Source organism: Candoia aspera, chromosome 5, assembly GCF_035149785.1.
Source record: "Candoia aspera isolate rCanAsp1 chromosome 5, rCanAsp1.hap2, whole genome shotgun sequence".
Classification (NCBI taxonomy): Eukaryota; Metazoa; Chordata; class Lepidosauria; order Squamata; family Boidae; genus Candoia; species Candoia aspera.
This window is the reverse complement of record NC_086157.1, coordinates 84673094-84692177: the sequence shown is the minus strand read 5'-3', so window position 1 is coordinate 84692177 and position 19084 is coordinate 84673094. Positions and strand designations below refer to the sequence as shown.

Genomic DNA, 19084 nt, shown 5'->3' with positions numbered 1-19084 from the left:
TGTTTTTACTTGTGTTGGTTTGCTCTTTTCATACTGTTTTTTAAAATTGTTTGTGAGCTGCCCAGTGTCTTGTATGGAGATGGGCAGCTATAGAAATTTGATAAATAAATAAATTCCAGGACAATCATGTAGAGTGGTGAAATGGGGTTTATTTTTGTATTTGCCAGGATAATATTGGTTAATGCAAGACATCATCAACTTTTCCGAAATGTGCCTTTTCATTTCTGCATCAGCTCCATTGCTCTCAAGGCTGACAAGCACCTTTAGGGCTTTGCATCCCTTTGCAGAACAGAGAACTTTTGCATAGTCCTAGATAAGCACTTTTCTGTGCCAACCATGACCCTCTGTAGTACTGTAGATACAATAGCCAGCAGAATATGACTTCATTATAGAGTAGTTGATTTCTCTTGCTATTCAAATATTTCTAAATGAATGGGAGTACTTTTTTCTGATTCTGCAAAAATAGATTAATGCATACAATGTGCTTGATTACACAAAGGAAAGCATCCTGACTTGAAATTAGTATCATCATCACCACCACTATAATTCTATTTCTATTTGGTTACTCGTGTTTATATAGTCAAAAAGGTAATACAAGCAACAGAGAGATTATCAGTAATCTTGGAAACGAATGAGATTTGTGTGTGTATATATAAAACTTTTTTTTAGGGGGAAAAAGAGGGCAAGATACAAATAGCCCAATGGACACAAAGTACGGACCAGTATGGTGCTAAGGAATAACAGAATGAGCAAGGAGTGGATGAAAAATGATAGAGGAATATCATTAAAAGTAAATATTAAAAGGATAGAGTTAACCATCTAATTATCTGGATAAGTTATTTTTGGTTCATAATGAAAATGAACCAAATCATTAAATGAATCATAATACCAAAGTGAAAGCTAACCCAGGGAAATAATAGGTAAAGCCAAGATTTTTATGTGTTGGCACTGGTTCCTGCCTCTGACTAAAATGAAGAAAAATACTTGAATGGAGAGAGCAAAGGAACTCAGTTAGAGGACAGAGCATACCCATTAAGGAACTAAATGGTGCCTGAATCTCTTGCAAAAGGAATAAATAAAAGAAAATAGGGGACATATGGCAATCCTAACAGATGAATTTTACACTGCAACATTTTTGAAGGGTAATTATAAGTTTCTTTTCTTTACGGTTATTAAGGATGATTGCTATTGATTATGTTACCAAAAAGGCATCACCCATACATCTGAGAGAAATACCAGCAGCTTTTGAGAAAATGTTGACAGTGTAGGGGAAGAATATCAGAGGGAATTGAATGGAGTCTCCTGGAAGAAAGCAATAGCTGGCTGGCTCAAACCCTGAATAGAAATACTTCACTCTACAACTTTTTGTTATAGGTCCCATTCTTTTTCCTACTTCTGCTGACATTTTTACAAGGGACATAATAGTGCTTTGGGGGCTCACTTTCATTATGGATGCTTTCTGGTATAAGATCCCTGATGCTGTGATTTAAAAAACAAACAATGTAGCTATTCTTAGCTTTTCTTCCTTAGTGGATTTACTGGGTAGGAGAAAGAATTAGCAAAAAAAAAAAAAAAAAACATGAATAAGGAAGAGTTACAACTGGAAGGTGATAATATTTGGGCCCCTTGTAAAATTTGTGATTGAGGCAGAATGATTACATAGTAACAGATTCATATGAAACTACTCTGTATGTTGTATTTTATTAATGACATATAAAAAGTAGAAGAAAATAGGGTTTAAAATTAAATCTGGGCAAAAGGAGAAAAGAGCTTTTTTTAAAAGCTCTATGATGTGGGGACTTTTGTCTAAGATACCCCTGCAAATCTCTGGTATACTTCTGCAGCGTTTGTCAGAAAGTTGCTCTGTACACTGATGCTCTTAAAGATTTACATATATAAAGCACTGAATTATCTTTGCAAAAGTAATTGATCCAGAATTGATCCAGAGACACTTACACCATTTTTCCAGTGGTGGCTTACAGTGTCCTCATAGCATCACTCTGCCATCATTGAGATGATATAAAGGCAATTGTCACTACTGTGATTTTGGCACAACAGTGTTTGGATGATTCTAAAGTTATTCCAAGTCACTAGTAGGAACATTATTCTGGATAACAACTTCTTTTGTATACAGTAATAGAAGTTCAGGTAGCAGTTGAAAATATATGTCTAAGAAGCACCTGCAGATCATTGATTTGAGGAATGAGAATGGGTCAATTGTTTCTCCTTGCTGAGTAACTTCAGCTAGCTAGCTAGCTATTTATTTATTTGTATGTTTTGTTTGTTTATTTATTACATCTCTTTACTGCCCATCTCAGCAAGTGACTCTGGGAGGTTTACAATCAAATTAAGATAATAAAAGATTAAAATATAAAAACAGATTCATTATAAAAATATAAATATAAATATAAAATCCAAGATGGTGAAACAACAGTCTCAATAAAATTTCCCAGGGCCTCATCAAGGTGCCAACCACCCACATGATTGACTATCCCCCCTCCCACCCCAAGCGAGGTGGCACAGCCAAGTCTTGACTCCCTTTCGGAAGGCTAGGGGAGTGGGGCCCTGCCTCACCTCTGGGGGTAACATGTTCCACAGGGCAGGGGCCATGGCAGAGAAGGCCCTCTTCCTGGACCCTGCCAATTGACAATCTCATGTGGACAGGGCCTGTAGCATGCCCTCTGTGCCTGACCGGGTGGGACCGGTCGATGTAATGGGGGTGAGGCAGTCCTTCAGGTAACCTGGCCCCATGCCAGGTATGGCTTTAAAGGTGACATCTTCCATCTGTCTGCTTCCTCCCCCCTCCCCCATTTATGAAGTTGTTATGGAGCTAGCTTGCACATATGGAAGTCTTTTAGTGACTTAGCACTATAGTAGAATTGCCTATTAATGCAAACAGAAACCTGTGGTCCTAAGGGAAATTCTAGAAACAGTCCTGAGGGGTGTGTTTGTGTGTAAGCTCTGAAACAGCTGGTTGGAATTTCCCACAACAACTTGCCCTTCCTGAACAGCATTGGGGTCCTTCAACTGTGGGTTTTTTGGAATCTGCGAATCCGAGGCTTTCAAGCAGTTCAGTGGACACTCTTTCATGTCCGCAGAGGACCTTCCACATCCGGACACTCCGCCTCCCCGCGCCCCCACTCCGCTCACTGCCACATCACTGCAGCCCTATTGACAGTGTTTCTCGCCTCCGGCAGAGGGCAGCTGTTTGGGGTGGACTCTCAAGGACGGATTCCTGCCAAAGCCCATCCGGAGGCGAGGAGAGATGAAAGGTACCAGTGGAAGTCGGCAGCGGAGGAGGGCGTGAGTGCCCCAGCTGAGGAGCCAGAAGGGGGCCTCTGAATGGCTGTCGAAGAAGGTGGGACTGAGGGGGGAGGACTGTAACGGGAGCCCCCCTGGCGGAGAGCAGCCGAATTCTTCCTCGTTTCGGAGCAACGAAGGGCAATCAGGCACGTCCGCACACTTGACGATGGACGATCCAGGATCCTGGACGTCGAATTCCATGTAAAATTCCAAAGACTCAGGAGGGTGTTTTAAGTTGCAAAGAAGCAGCACAAGTTCGGTAAGCCTTTACGAAATGTTCCTCGGCGTTCTGTCTTTTCACTGGCTTCTGCGCGAAAAGGAAGTTGCAAGCGGAGCCTTGATTACCGGATTAGATAGTTTCCCTGAGGGTATATGGAGCATACCAACAAAATTACAACCTGACCTTAAACATACATAATGGGGAAATTTCCGTTAGTAGTGGCCAAGTATCAATAATAGTAAGCTTGGACTCGTGGGGCTAAAACGTTTGAGCATTGCTCACCTTCTTAGGTGCGATCCCCTGGAAAGTGTTCTTGCGCAAGTTCCACTGAAATAACTGGAAGCCTTGCGCAGTGCAACTGGTAATTCATTCCAGCGGGGAGCGAAGAAGAGGCGTTCCGAGGGAATGGAGGTTGTGTGGTAATCCTGGAAAGTTTGCCCCTTGGATAATTGGGGAGATGGGAAAAGTGGGAAGAGATAGAAGGACAACCAAGACTGATGACACAGGACTCTCCCTTTTAAGGTTTTCCTTTCCTTTCCTTTCCTTTTTTTTTAGTAGTATGGGCTAAAGAAGAAACAGATTATTTAAAAAGTAATTCTTGTAAAAATAGTGTTTTATTTGCTGTTTTGCATGCAGATATTTTTTTACGGAAAGAGTAAAAAAATATTTTACTCTTTCCGTAAAATTTTCAGAATATTTTATTTCAGAATAATTTTGGCAGCATTGTACATATTTTCAAAGTCACTTGTAACAGAGATGGCAATGTGTGCAGCTAAATGTATGTGAGCACCATCTGATAATTTTAAATTTTATACCATAAACATTGGGGTTGAAGTTTTTTAACTGAAGCACACAATATTAGTATTAGCTCTGGTCTGCTTGCAATAAGCTAGTTACTGCAGGAGGGTGGTGTGCGGTAACAGTATAAACTAAGCAGGTCTTATCTCACAAAACCTTATCTTAGCTCTCCCAGGCATAACACAGGCAGCCAGTTAGTAAAGCTGAGAGCACTTACTGCCGGAGGATGGACGAAGTCCCTTGTAACTAACAGTAGGTAAATATCTAACAATGCCAGTTACTCTACTATATTTGCATTGTAGGTTTTTAGATACAGTTCTGAGTTTGCTTGTTTCTTTATCACAGGTAGGGGTGTTCCTTAAGGCTGTTAATATTTAAAATAATTTTAACTTCACTACATTGAACACATGACCAAAATTGTATTATTTCTATTAGGTGATTTGTCCCTTTTTTTTTTGAAAAAAAAATCTTAATCTATATGTACACAAATACTTGCTATGACCATGGTGATTCTACAAACAAAAGCTGCTAAGGAATGTCATCTTAGAAATAAAGCATTGGCAAGAGATAGAACCCCTGAGAAGGTGCGGCAGTGTAGTCTCCAAAGGTAGGCTCCACATCAAAATAATTCATTCCAACTATTCAGGTTAGTAGAGATAGCAATAAATAAGATTCTTTGTATACAAATGTCTGCCTAATTTAAAGAACAGTTTAATGAGATGTCAACAAGTGCCAGGAGTCAACACTGACTCAAAAGCACCAAAGCAAACACCTATTCATATAGGCTACCTGGACTGTATGATTATTTTCCACTAATAATTCTACAAAAATTGTGTGGTGTTGGCCCAAATATTTTACATGATGTGATAATGAACACTTAATTTTTGAATGTGAAGTTGTGTCACTTTATTTTTTACTGGCTTCATATCAGCTATATAGTATAAAGATTGCTTCAGAGTAAATCATACAACAGTCCTGAAAAATGGGATCAGTAGTTTTGCTTTATTTATTTATTTATTTATTTATTTATTTATTTATTTATTTATTTATTTATTTATTTATTTATTTATTTGCTAAGCTAAGATTTGAATATGGATTCTGACTCATAACTCTACTTCCTCATTTAAATACATTGATTTCTTTAGGAAATAAAAGTATCTCTAACCTTGATCTGTTATATGAATTGTTACAATCATGTAACTGTAACCTTTAATCATAAACCAGTAATTTCTCATTAAGAGTGATAAAATTAAAATTCTCCTCCTTGGGGGGACATGTTGGTTGTAGTTTTCAGAAAACTGTGATGAAAACATTAATAATTGTTTAATACCATTTTATATGAGAAGGGGAAACATTCACTAGAACACCATGTTTACTTATCTTTCTCTATACTTCCCATCACAGTACAATTTTTCATTATGCCTTACTTGTATACTCTGTAGCTCTATTGATAATACAGACTTACTGGAATGGTTAGAAAACAAGACACAATTAAGAATTTTATTGTAGTTATTTTTTTAAATTGTTGATTTACTACCATTACTACCGCCTTAGACATGAAAGCCAGCTGGGTGACCTTGGGCCCGTCATTCTCTTTCAGCCCAACTCACCTCACAGGGTTGTTGTTGTGGGGAAAATAGGAGGGGGAAGGAGTATTAGGTATATTCGCCGCCTTAAGTTATTTATAAAAATAATAAAGGCAGGATAAAAATTAAATAAATAAATACATAAATAAATGTTGATCATCTTCAACTAAAGTTGTTCGACATATTTGGAAAATATCAGGTTGAGATAAGTACATCATTAGATTCAAGAAACAGGATGCAGTGTAGGGAAAAATTAAATTCTTCAAATTCAATACAAAAATAATAGCAGGGATGCACTTATTTATTCTCAGTCCTCCTCAATATTTAAATGGGGAAACAAGCCAAAACTTTGAAAGATTTTAAAAAATTAATTTAAAAAAATCACGGTAAGCACCAAGAGAGATTGCTTCTCCTTGCTGTAGAAAGGCTCTCTTAGGATACATAAATTTAAAAAATATAAATTGGGTGATTTAGAAATGGGGTGGCTTGACTTAGTGTCCCTTTAAGGCTACAGCATGGTTTGGAAATGATGACATCCCAGCTTCCCAGCGTCTCTTACTGGATTAATGCTGACTCTGTTCGCAATCCTCTGGCTGCAAGGCGCCATTCAGGAGTACAAATAGGATGAAAATGCTCTGGGGCTTCAGGAAAAGCCTGCCTGAGCCCATAAAAAAGGCACGTTGTCAGATCTGCCAGTGGAGCTCACGGGCACAGCTGTTCAGTCGGCCATGTCTCCATTGGAAGTTCGGAAGGGGAGCAGACTGATGTCAGCAACATTGCAACATTTTGTTGCAAACCCCACCCCTTTTCTATGTGCATTGTAATGTTGCATATATGCCCAAAACAGCAAGTTTCTGTTGATGCTGCTGTTCCGAGCAAAGTCTTGCTAACATCACAAGTCTGCTCAATAGCAGTTCTGGGTATTGTAGCCCCAAAGCATCTGGAAGGCTTGCAGATGATGCAACAAATCATTTTCTTTCTTTAATAAAACTTAATTATGTTTTAATAACTTTAAAATTAAAATGAGTAAGAACAGTATGAAATTAGACTGTTTAATTCATAAGTAGACATCCTCCTCTGCTTTAATGAAAAGCCAATATGATTATAACTAGGGCCTTCACCACCACTTTAAATGGTACCTCTGTCTAATAAAGAACAGACTCTTCTCTAGAATATATTGTTTTTAGAAAACTAAAATCTCATAGGACTTGGGTGATGTTTTTGTTTATTCACTCAAAAATCCATGAGATTTTGTGATCTTGCATGCTTTCAGCTCTTACACACCCATTTTCTTTAATGGGTGAACCATAATGTTGACTCTTGGCATAAGGTAATGGTTTTATTTAGATATAACAAACCTTGGCTTACAGGAGCAACTAATAGTTATCTTTTGGCACTGCTTCTTCCATGGTAACCATGAAGAAATCAGCTTTTGCTTCTGATTTTAAATACACATAACTTATATCTAAACCAAACTGGGCAATGTATGGTTAATCACCGTGGTTTATCAAAACAAACCAGCTTCAGATTATTAATTTTGAACCTGGGTTGTTTCAACAAATCAGAAAGAAGATTAAACACAGTTTGGAGAGGAATGGGTAATCAAAACTGAAGCTTACACTTTTCATCATCTCATGGCTATTGCAAAAGAAGAAAAGCAGCATCCATGAGCTCAAAGCTCATAGTGTCTCATTCCTGCAACAAACTATAATTATTACATCCAACTATAATAAGCTGTGTCTTAGATTTGATCCATAAATATGAGATTCTTCTAAAATTTTATTTATTTTTTGAACTGCTTTTTCCACAGTAGAAGAAGATGGGCAATTTTAAAGGTCATGCTCTTCCTGGAAGTTTTTTCCTTTTGTTTGGCTTGTGGTGGTCTGTGAAATATCCATTCAGGTACCTCTGTCAAAGGAGAAAAAACATTTTCCTTGGTTTCAAGGTGGGATTTCAACGCTTAGAATTTACTGAGGGCATAATCAAGGTTGCCTTTGCTCTTATTGGTAAGTTTATATTTTTAAAAAGTTGTAATTATAAATAAGTATGATTAAGATTTAAAGTACCTAAAAAACAGAAAATGACTTTTTAAAAAAAATTAAAGGTGAAACAATTTATAGTTAATGTCAAACTGTAGTGTGGATTCTACCTAGTGCTAAACTTTGTTTCTTTGCATAGTGACCAGTGGATAACTCTCATTAGGATTCAGTGACAAAGGTGAACAACTAGCCTGTTTACTTTCTACCTTTATCTTTTGAAAAATATAAAACTCAAAGTTAACGCACCTCTGTGTAAGAGAAGTAAGTAAAGTTGATCTTTATAGGGAAGAAATAACTATCTTCTTAGAGCTTCAGTAGAGTACATGGTGGCTCCTATATGCTTTCACTTGTCCTTATCAGGATAAGCATTCTATGATCATATTGGCTAGGTTTATGCATTCTGACTTATTTGATAAATCACAATTGGCCTGGTTTACATAATACACTATAAACCAGCATTCTCTAACTTAAGGACTCTGTCCAGTCCCATAATTCTGAGCAATGGCCATGCTAGCAAAGAATTTGGGGAGCTGAAGTCCTCATTTTTGGAAAGTGGTTTCCAGAATGGTTGGGGAAGCTGCACTAAACCAGATGTTAACAAATGACTATGGCTTGGCATGATGTGTGAATCCAGCTGGTTATGGTTTATTCAAGAAACAATAGGTAAGGAAATCATGACTTAAAGTGAATTGTGAACCTAGGGATTGTCTTGGTTACAAAGCATGGTCCCATTCTTAGGCTCTTGGTAGCCAGCCATGGCCCTACCATTAGGCAGGGTGAAGCCACTGTCACAGATGACAGATATTTGGTGAAAGCAATGACAAGCCATTTTTCCTGTGCTTACCCAGCTGTTCCTGTATGTTGGAAGATAGAATTTTGTGTGCCACATAGTTCACCCAGCACCTCCAAAACCAACCTCCTGCCCTGATGCTAGTTCATTATCATTGCTGACATAAGATACAACTTGCCATCCAAATAGCTTAGGAATACTGTAGCAAAATATCTTGGGGGACTCCTGTCAATTTTAGGGATGTAACTAAACATAAAATACATTTTATGAACGTAAACATATGATGAACCTCACAAACTTGATGCTATGGTCTGTGATTTGGCTCACATTGAAGGTATTGCATGGAATTGGAGATGTTGTGACATCTGTTTCAAGAAAAGGAAAAATATTCAAGGTAGTGTATGAATGTTTCCTGACAGACCATTGCCAATGAAAGGTATTTTGCAGGTGTATCATTTTTTTCTTTATATAATTTTATTCATGGCAATAAAAAAGATGGAGAACATGGTAGGAAACTGTGGGATGTTTTACAGATAAAATATGTCATTGTCTGGAGCCACTTGTATTTTATTTCTGAAGCAGGCCTATTGCACTGTAGCACTCTTCTTTGGAAGGAGCTCAATATCCATTAGTCATAAAAATGGTTTGATTTTTTGCGTCATGGCCAAAATGAACAAGCAAAAAAGGTGGCCAGCATATTCCTTTGCTATTTTGTGCCCAGGTATGACAGCAGAGCAGTTTGTTCCAGATGGACCTCATCTGAAGCTGTATAATTATGAAAAAAAGCAGTGGAATTACCTAATGAATTGGCAGCATGCAACCATGTACCTCTTCTATGGCATCTCAGGGCTAGTGGACATTGTGACCCACAGCACAAATACATTACCAGAGGCCTTAGACCGAATGATGCTCTCACTTGCTGTCTTTGTAGAAGGTGAGCTTATAGTATTTCACTGCACTGTTCATGTGGAAGAGTTTTCTGAATCCGAAAGAAAAAGAATAGAGGGAGTTTATCTATTAAGGTACTGTAACTATGCCATGTAATCAATATAAAAAAGGATATAACAGAGAAAGGGAACCAAAGTGGATGTCTAAAGACTAAGAATTAATTAATTAATTTATAAGCATCTGTTTCTTTATTAGTGATATGTGCCAAGTGGAAGATTTATTTTATTTAAAGAGATTAAGAATTCATCATATTTGAGGTAATTAAGCAAAATCATGACGGTGTGAGGATAAATTATTTTTAAAGAGATTATGCAAAACTAATTGTTTGTAGATACCTCAAAGATTGTTGTTCAACATACTAATGATGTAAACAACCCAAAATGAAAAAATCCAAGATGGCGACCGGGAGCGGACGCTGATCATGGCTCCTGGGGGGGGGGGAGGATTCAGGTCGCTGAGAGCCCTGCGGGCCTTGTTACCAGCCCCTTCCCTCGGGTGTTTGGGGGGGACAGACAGACCCTGTTGAAATTTTGGGTTCTCTGGCCTTGACGCCTGCAGTCGACATTGGAGGCAGCGGGAGTCCCCCCCCCCGGGTGGAGCAGCAGAGCGCGGCGGAGCAGAGGAACGCAGTGGACCTTTGGGATGGCCACTGACTCTGTGGAGCCTCCGTGGATGAAGAAGCCTCCAGTGGATTCGGGGAGACCTCTGCGGACCTGGGTGGACCCTGGATGCCTGGTTGGACTCAGAGGCCCTGGCAGATGCCTGATAGAACGCGGCAGTGTGTGCAAGATTCTGGAGAGAACGTGGCAGGCCCTCGGGCGGTTTCCCTTCGTGGGAAATGGTGGACATGGCTTCCTTGGGACAGCAGTGGACCCAGGTTGACTGCAGGAGATCTTTGGTGGGCCTGGGTGGACCCTGCCAGACCCGAGAGACCCTGGCAGATCTGGATGGCCTCTACAAGGTGGCAGAAGGCTGGAGGCCTTGGAGGTGGAGTCCCATGGTGTGGACCAGAAGACCGCGGGCCCCTTGGTGGACCTTGTGATCTCTGGCAGGACTCTGGTGGAACACTCATAGACATCGGTGGGCTGGGGATTGTTGGGGTTCTCGGGCTCTGTGTCTGGGGGTCTGGGGAATGCCCATTTGTTAGAAGCGGCAGAGTGGTTTGGTGGGCCCCTCAGAGTGAGTCCGGGCTTACCTCCGGGGGTGAGAGTACACGGAGGGAGCCCAAGATTGAATGGGGTGTGTTAGAGTACTCACCCCTGAGTGAGAGACAGGTGGGTAGGAATGGGTGGGGTGCCCCCCTGTGACCAGTGACAGTGGTGGACACAGTGAGTGAGTGGATGGGGGGGTAGGCTCCAACAGCGCCGAGAGCAGGAGCTGGTGCGCTGGAGGGCCTGCCTCCACCTGAGGTTGACTGAGGATGGGAGGATGTGTGCATGGGGGAGGGGACCCTTGCGTTATCCCAGGGTGGCCAGTGGTTCGGGAGTGGAGGCAACTGGGCCTGGTGACTCTGAGGGTTGTAGGGCGGGTTTCACTATTGAGGTGGTGATGGGCCTGGGATGTTACAATGGGAACTGGAGGGCAGGCCATTTCCGGGGAAGACGCTCCCGGTGTCTGTTACCGGTAGTGTGTTCCGGCCCTCCAGGTTCATACCCAGGTCCTGGTCAGCAGATCCCTGAGGGCCTTGGTCTCTGGCTACTGCTTCTGAATGCCAGGTCAGTCAACAACAAAGCCCCCCTTATAAGTGACTTGATCACAGAGGAGGGGGCAGACCTGGCATGTATCACTGAGACCTGGCTGGGTCAGGAAGGGGGGGTAGCCCTTTCAGAAATGTGCCCATCCAGGTTTCAGGTGTGGCACCAGCTGCGACACTGGGGCAGGGGAGGTGGGGTGGCAGTTGTCATCTGAGAATCTCTAGTAGCCTTCAGGGGCGCTGCTCCACAGGTAGCTGGTTGTGAGACCCTGTTTCTCAAGTTGGGCACCCGAGAACAGTTGGGAGTGTTGCTGTTGTACCAGCCTCCCTGCTGCGTGGCAACCTCCCTGCCTGAGCTGCTTGAGGCCGTCTCAGGGTTGGTGATGGAGTTCCCCAGGCTTATGGTCTTGGGTGACTTCAACCTACCTTCCCTGGGGCGTGCCTCAGATGCGTCTCAGGAGTTCATGGCTACTATGACAGCCAAGGGCCTGTCTCAGATCATTCGGGACCCAACTCAAGACAGCTGCCCCCCTCCGCAGGGAGGCAGGACCCATTCAATTGGTCCGCCCCCAGCGACTGATGGACCCAGTGAGGTTTCAGAAGGATCTGGGGGTTATACCCGGGGATCTACTGCATGGTCCAGTGGAGGTCCTGGCCGCAACCTGGAATAGAGAAGTGGCCGGGGCCTTGGACAGGATTGCACCTGTGCGGCTTCTCTTGCCCACTCAAACCCGGCACTCCCTGTGGTTTACGGAGGAACTGCGGGTTTTGAAGAGGGTGAAGAGACGCCTAGAGCTCCGCTGGAGGAAGACAAAGACTGAATCTGACTGAACACAAGCTAGAGCCGCTATTAAGGCCTACCTTGTGGTGGTAAGAGTGGCGAAACGTCAATATTTCTCTGCTCTTATTGCATCCGCAGAATGCTGCCCAACGGCCCTGTTTAAAATTACGCAATTGTTATTAGGTAGGGGGGGCTCTGTCTCCCACCTACAGGGCCGTGCGGAGGAATTTGCTGAGCATCTGCAGGGTAAAATCGCTCAGATTCGGTCCAAGTTGGACTCTAAGTGTGGGGCAGATGCTGAGGGAACGTACTTACCTGGTTATCTGGGAACAGTTTGATCCTGTTGGGCCTGAGGAAGTGGACATGATCCTCCGGATTGTAAACACCGCCATGTGTCATCTAGACCCATGCCCTCCTGGCTTGTGAAAGCAGCCCGGCAGGTGACATGTGGTTGGGTCCAGGCGATGGTTAATGCATCTTTGAGGGAGGGAGTGGTTCCGGTTGCCTTTAAAGAGGCACTGGTACACCCCCTCCTCAAAAAGCCATCGCTGGACCCTACTGTCCTGGACAACTTTTTTCCAGTCTCCCACCTCCCCTTTTTGGGGAAGGTGGTTGAGAAAGTGGTGGCGTTACAACTTCAGAGGATTCTGGATGAAACGGATTATCTAGACCCCTTTCAGTCAATGATGCAGTCAATGCCCTTTCTCAGTGCCTGGGGGCTGTGGGGGCCTGGATGGGGAGCAACAGGCTTCAGCTGAACCCTGGTAAGACGGAGTGGCTGTGGATTGATGGCTCCTTGGTATCCGGGAAGTTGTCATCTTTAGTTCTGGATGGGGTTGCACTGCCCCATTCAGAACCTGTGCATAACTTGGGGGACCTCCTGGACTCACGACTCCTGCTTAAAGAGCAGGTGGCAGTCGTGGCTAGGAGGGCCTTTGCACAACTTCAGGTTGTGCGCCAGTTACGCCCTTTCCTGGATCGAGATGCCCTCCGGACAGTCACTCATGCCCTGGTCATCTCCCATATGGACTACTGCAATGCGCTCTACATGGGGCTACCCTTGAAGAGTATCCGGAAGCTTCAGTTGGTCCAAAATGCAGCTGCGCGAACAGTGATGAGTGCTCCAAGATCAGTGCATGTAACACCTCTACTGCGTGAGCTGCATTGGGTTCCAGTTTGCTTCCGGGTCCAATTCAAGGTGTTGGTTATCACCTTTAAAGCCCTACACGGCATGGGGCCAGGCTACCTGAGGGACCGTCTCATCCCTATGACATCAACCCGTCCCACCCGATCATGCAGAGAGGGCATGTTGCGGACCCCGTCTGTAAGAGAATTTCATCTGGCAGGGTCCAGGAGACAGGCCTTCTCTGCAGTGGCGCCCGCCCTGTGGAACATTCTACCCCCCGAGGTGAGGCAGGCCCCTTCGCTCCCGACCTTCCGGAGGGGCTTGAAGACCTGGTTTTGCCGCCTCGCCTGGGATGGGAAGGGCAATAGCTCTTCCTGGGGGTGGCTGGTGATGTAGAGTTCTCCCGACGGAATGGAAATCTCCCACTTGGATGTTATATTTATATTTTTATTATTTTAATATTGGTGCTTTTATGATGTCAGGTTTTAAGCTGAATTTTATTGTAAACCTCCCAGAGTCCCCCTTTTAGGGGGAGATGGGCGGTGATAGAAATGTGAATAATAAATAAATAAATAAATAAAGTCTTCTGCAGTAGCAGCCCTGAATCACACTTACCTAGCATCTGCTTGAAGTATACGTATTGTGATTCTTGGACACATTTACAGGGTTGTGAAAGAGTTTAAGGCAATCTGGCTGAATTGTATGTTTCAATGAATCACAAGTCAACAGAAGGTGATACAGCCTCTATATGGTACAAAGTTAAGCACAACATACTTCTGCAAATTTGAATGCATACATCCTACTGTATATATATGCAACTGCTTAAAGATTCAAAGTAAGAAGATCATGAGCATGGCAGTCTGTACTTTATAGCTCCTGCTGTGGTAGAAATATCAGCTTCCAAAGATTTTCTGTAACCTGCTAAGAGTCTTTGGAATTAAATACATAGTTCACATGAGACAAAGCCCAATGGTTTTTAACAGCAATCTTGTACAAAGCGTGCAGAATAAAAAGTAGTTGAATTTTCATTTCCTCTCTCCAGGTTTTCTATTTTATTACCACATCCATGGGCGTTCTATGTTAGATCTTCATGTTCATCAGTTACTTTTAATATCTATCTTTGGAAGTGCTATCTGCATATTCTTGGAAGTCTTTTTCCATGAAAGCATTATTCTTGAGATGTTTCGAACAAGTCTCTGCATACTGCATGGAAGTTGGTTCTGGCAGGTGAGTGAATCATTTTCCTTTCCCTTCCTGATGCATTTTTTAAAAAGCCTTTTTGATTAGACCCAGGATTAGCAGATAAGATCCTCAGACAGCTGCTGAAGACTCACTGGACACCACCACCTTCACTGCTTCATCCCTCTTCTTGTGTTTCTCTTTATCTGCTAAGGTGATTGCGGTGTAATAACAGTGGAGATCATTCTGAAGCATTGTACACAGTTAGAATGATGGCCACCATTTGTTTTTCTATCACTGCCTGCTTTAGTCATTTTATAACTGTCTGCTTGTTTCCTCAGTAGAAAAAGTCTTGGCTGCCAGCATTTCCCCCTGTCTTGCTCCATGAAGCTCTGAGATAGGCCAAGAAAAGAAGTAAGGCAGGAATGGGAAACTTTGTAATGGTTGGAGAGACATTCTTTTTGGTGGTGGTGGAGAGATGAGATGAGTGGGAGGGGAGATGAGATGCTTAGGCAGGAGAGTAGTGAGGCAAAGTATGTTGGGTCATGGGATACATTTGGATAAGGCCAGGGTTTTCAGTTTTTTCTCTCTGAATTGTGGGTTTATTTTATTAAACCCATTTTAGGGTTTTCTTGAAACCCACTTTAGGATTTATGTCGCAATTTAAACATAGCAGAACAGGTATGTTATCTGCTTGTTTATTGGAAGCAGAGGTTTTTAGGATTTAGCGGCGTTTTGGAAGCCTTTGTGGATGCTATAATCTGATCATTCATTGGCAGTGTTATTAGAGTGTTTCCATTTGATGCATTTCTTTGGGCACAGGGCTACTTTACTTGGAAATGATTTCATATAATGATGAAAAGCTAATTTGAATATTAGAATCGAAATAAATAATAGCTATCACTCTGTAACTTTCTTGTGGAGTTTTAATTTAATTTCTGTTATCATGGAAACCTAGGTAGCATACAGTATATGGAACCTATTTAAAGGTTAAGAATTGTGGTTAGACTCTTCTACCCTGCCCAATTACTGTGACTTGCCCAAGTCTACACAGTGAGTATATAACAGGATTGATATCTAAACCAGCCTTCTGCATATTGTCCTGGTATGATGGAAATTACTGGAAAGTTCCAAGGATCTAGAGCAGTGTTTCTCAAACTTAGCAACTTTAAGTTGTGTGCACTTCAACTCTTAGAATTCCCCAGCCAGCCATGCTGGCCGGAGAATTCTAGGAGTTAAAGTCCATACATCTTAAAGTTGCCAAGGTTGAGAAACACTGATCTAGAGAATGCCTTTGTAGGGAAGGCTGATATAAAGCAGTTCTAACTCTCCATTCTTAAAATGGAGGTAGATAATCTGTAATCTTTTCGATATATGCAGCCCTCAACCTCATTTCAAGTGGGCTTCAGCCTAATTGAAGGACCATGCAAGAGATCAATTTAAATTTTTTATCCGAATTCCTGGGAGTGAGAGGACAGGGGAAAAGGTGGATATCAGAACCATATCAGGTATTTTCAAAGAAGCAATGGCCCTGCTGACTATGTAGGAGAAAATGGATCTCAACCAAAAAATGTAGCCTACCTCAGCTTTAAACTATAGTGATTAACACATGAAGCAGGAAGGAAATCTTGAAAATCTATTTATTTATGGCAATTTATATAGCCACCCTCTCAAAAACAACCCAGGGTAATGCTAAAACACTAAAAACATAAGCAAACTTAAAATATAATAGAACATAAAGCAAATTCCACCAAAGGCAATTCAACAATCGAACCAGTCATCCCAGACAGTTCTACAAATCTTCCTGACCCAATGCCTGAGTCTTCAAAGCCTTACAAAAAGCAGGAAAGGTTGGGGCCATGTGGATCTGGAGGGGAGTACTGTCACACAGGGCAAGCACAGCATTAGAAAAAGCATGTCTCCTGTAAGATGATACTGTTTAAGAGATGGGACCTGAAGCACAGCAATTCGATCAGACCTAATTGGAGAGGCAGATAGAATTGGAAAGAGGCAATCCCACAATCCCCCCAGTATTTCTAATGCCTTTTCCTTTCCCTCTTTCTCCTCGTCCTCCTCCTTTACAGATTGGATTTGTCCTTTACCCACCAAGTGGAAGTCCAGAATGGAGCCAAGTGGATCACAATAACGTTATGTTTCTCACTCTGTGCTATTGCTGGCATTATGCAATTTCACTTCTTATCGTGGCAGTCACTTATACTCTAGTCAGCTGGTAAGTGAACTCTACTGAAGAATTGGTATTTTAAAGAGCTCCACTTAAATGCCAAGAATTTCACATTTTATTCTTCACAAAAAAAATCTCCATATATTCAAAAATGGTTCCTCCAACTGGGGAGGAATGAAAAAGTGCAGTGGCCTACAGATGCAACTCCATTCAGCCTGTAGGTTTTGAAATACATAATTTTTCCTTGATGCTTCCTTTATAACCTTGCAAGAAACACATAAAGTGCACATGCACAGTTATATAAAAGCTGTTCATATTAGTGCTGGAAGAGTATCAACTCCTTAATTTCTCCCTGAGATTCTTTTGGTTAGCTTGCTTATTCTCTGAGATCTATTTAGGTGTAATCTTTTAGCCCAGACACAGATTTGGAAGAACTTATAATTTAAAACTAAAGAAGGCAAATGTTTTGATTAGACCTATCATTTTTGTTGTTGTTGTTTTATAACCTAATATTCCCAACAGGTTGTACATCTCTGAGATTAGAATACAGGCTCAGAGGACAAAAACATACTGAGGCCACAAACTGAGCCATGCATTGGATTTCATATATCATAGATCTGCATGACACAGATTAAGATATATTAAACTGGATGCCATTGGACATAATAAGCTATTGATGTTAGCTGTTAAGAATGAAGGGTATATTTATCCATGTAATATCAATATGTATTCTATTTTCTTGGTCACACAGTAATGTAATAGAATGAAACTTTATAAAAAGAGGGCTAAATATTGGAAAAATAGATGGAATACCAGGAATTGTTTTTTTAATTCAATGTGCCATCTTATGTAAGAATAACCAGCCCTTAACTTCATAACTGATTGGCTTAGAATGTGTGATGATTTAGCATGAATTGTTCTTTTAACTTTTCTTCTACAGGGTGGTTCGTACGAAAATAATGCAAGTCCCACCCATGGAAATTGGATTACTGAAAACATCTGAGAGAGAACAGGAGTCAGAAGATGAAATTTAATTCCACAGAAACATTTTCTCATTTTTTGCTTTCGATTTTAGTATTTCTAGTCTCTGATGGTTTTACTTTTTGTATTATTTAGTCTTATACAATCTAGACATTAATTTATGAAACTTTCATTATTGCATTGTTTTTCCCAGGCTTGAAGTAGAAACATATGACATTGTAGCAGTGACACTCTCAAATGAAAATCAATCCTGGCCATTAATAGATGGAGGATCTACTTTTTCATTGCTCTTGGGTAAACTAGGAAATTTCCACATTTTTCAAAAGCCAGACACAATCCTAATGCAGCAGAAAACTGGAATATATTAAAATAGTAAAATGGATCAATTATACATTAAAACTGTCCATTTAAGTAGAATTTCTAGAGTAGACTTCAAGATTATATTTTTATGTCTATTGATTTGTTCCTTCTTTTTTTATTTTTGTAATTATTTATTATCAAAGGATACAAAAAGCCAGAGTAGGAATATTTTGTTTCAGCAAATAATGATGTCCCCAGATTGCTGTAAATATATTACTTGAAAGTTACCTGCAGCAGAGTTGGCTTATTTTTATGTATTTATCAAATTTGTCACCAGCCATCTTCTCCGAGCAGAGGAACTCCGGGCAGTTTACAATATAAAACAATAAATATATAATAAAATTTCAATATAAAACACAGTATAAAACAATTTTGCAGAGCTACCAAATATAATAAAATCCAGATGGCTATGGTCTCATTCTGTCATTGTATAGGAGGGGCACTTCAAGGCACTAGCCAGCCCCAAGTATGACTATTCTTCTCCCTGCCTCAAGCCCGGTGGCAGAGCCAGGTCTTCAACTTCCTCTGGAAAGCTAGGAGCAGTGGGGCTAATCTCACCTCCGGGGGCAAGATGTTCCAGAGGGTGGGAGCTACTGCAGAGAAGGCCCGCCTCCTGGACCCCGCCAGATGGAATTCCCTTACCAGTGGGGTTTGTGGCATGCCCTCTCTGCATGATCAGATGGGGCAGGCTGATTTAACGGGGAAGAGGCGGTCCCTTCGGTAACCTGGTCCCATGCCATGTAGGGCTTTATAAAAAGAAAAATATATACAGTATATAAGACCAGAGTATATTTCAGATGTTTTCTACTTTGAATCCATTCAGTGCATTGAAGACTCAGGCTATGTTTCAAATCCCTATTTTATTGTGAAGCTTACACTCTACCTTGGAGAAGTGATTGATAGGTTCACACATTATGCTGAGTAATAGCCTTTTATGGATTTGGTTTAAAGAACTGTGTGAACTAGGGCTGTGCAAATCCTTTGGCAAAGGTGTTTCACAGTGTGCAGGAGATCATATGAAGCACCTTTCTCCAAGTCATTAAAGCACCCGTGCAGGGGCATTCATGGTGGATGTGTCAAAAAAATCAAGATCGGGCT

The 19084-nt window shown here is 41.5% G+C and overlaps 1 protein-coding gene across 3 annotated transcripts; it reads left to right on the top strand.

Moving 5' to 3' along the window:
• Positions 1–3306: 3306 nt before the first annotated feature.
• On the top strand, positions 3307–18240 carry TMEM45A (transmembrane protein 45A). 3 transcript variants are annotated; one of them, XM_063305609.1, is made up of 7 exons: positions 3307–3562; positions 4508–4577; positions 7718–7913; positions 9458–9670; positions 14327–14511; positions 16548–16693; positions 17586–18240. In XM_063305609.1, the coding sequence occupies exons 3-7, from the start codon at positions 7727–7729 to the stop codon at positions 17677–17679; spliced, it is 825 nt and encodes a 274-aa protein (XP_063161679.1). In that variant the 5' UTR covers positions 3307–3562; positions 4508–4577; positions 7718–7726; the 3' UTR covers positions 17680–18240. The 3 variants fall into 3 exon arrangements, with proteins under 3 accessions (XP_063161679.1, XP_063161681.1, XP_063161680.1); XM_063305611.1 differs by lacking the exon at positions 4508–4577 and having other exon boundaries at positions 7721–7913; XM_063305610.1 differs by lacking the exon at positions 4508–4577.
• The last annotated feature ends 844 nt before the right edge of the window (positions 18241–19084 follow it).

Excerpts from the sequence above, each read along its gene's own strand:
- TMEM45A (XM_063305611.1), top strand. The coding sequence starts at position 7,727 with ATGGGCAATTTTAAAGGTCATGCTCTTCCTGGAAGTTTTTTCCTTTTG. Across the intron at positions 9,671-14,326 it reads ACTTGCTGTCTTTGTAGAAG|GTTTTCTATTTTATTACCAC; the intron begins GTGAGCTTATAG and ends TCCTCTCTCCAG. Across the intron at positions 16,694-17,585 it reads ACTTATACTCTAGTCAGCTG|GGTGGTTCGTACGAAAATAA; the intron begins GTAAGTGAACTC and ends TTTCTTCTACAG.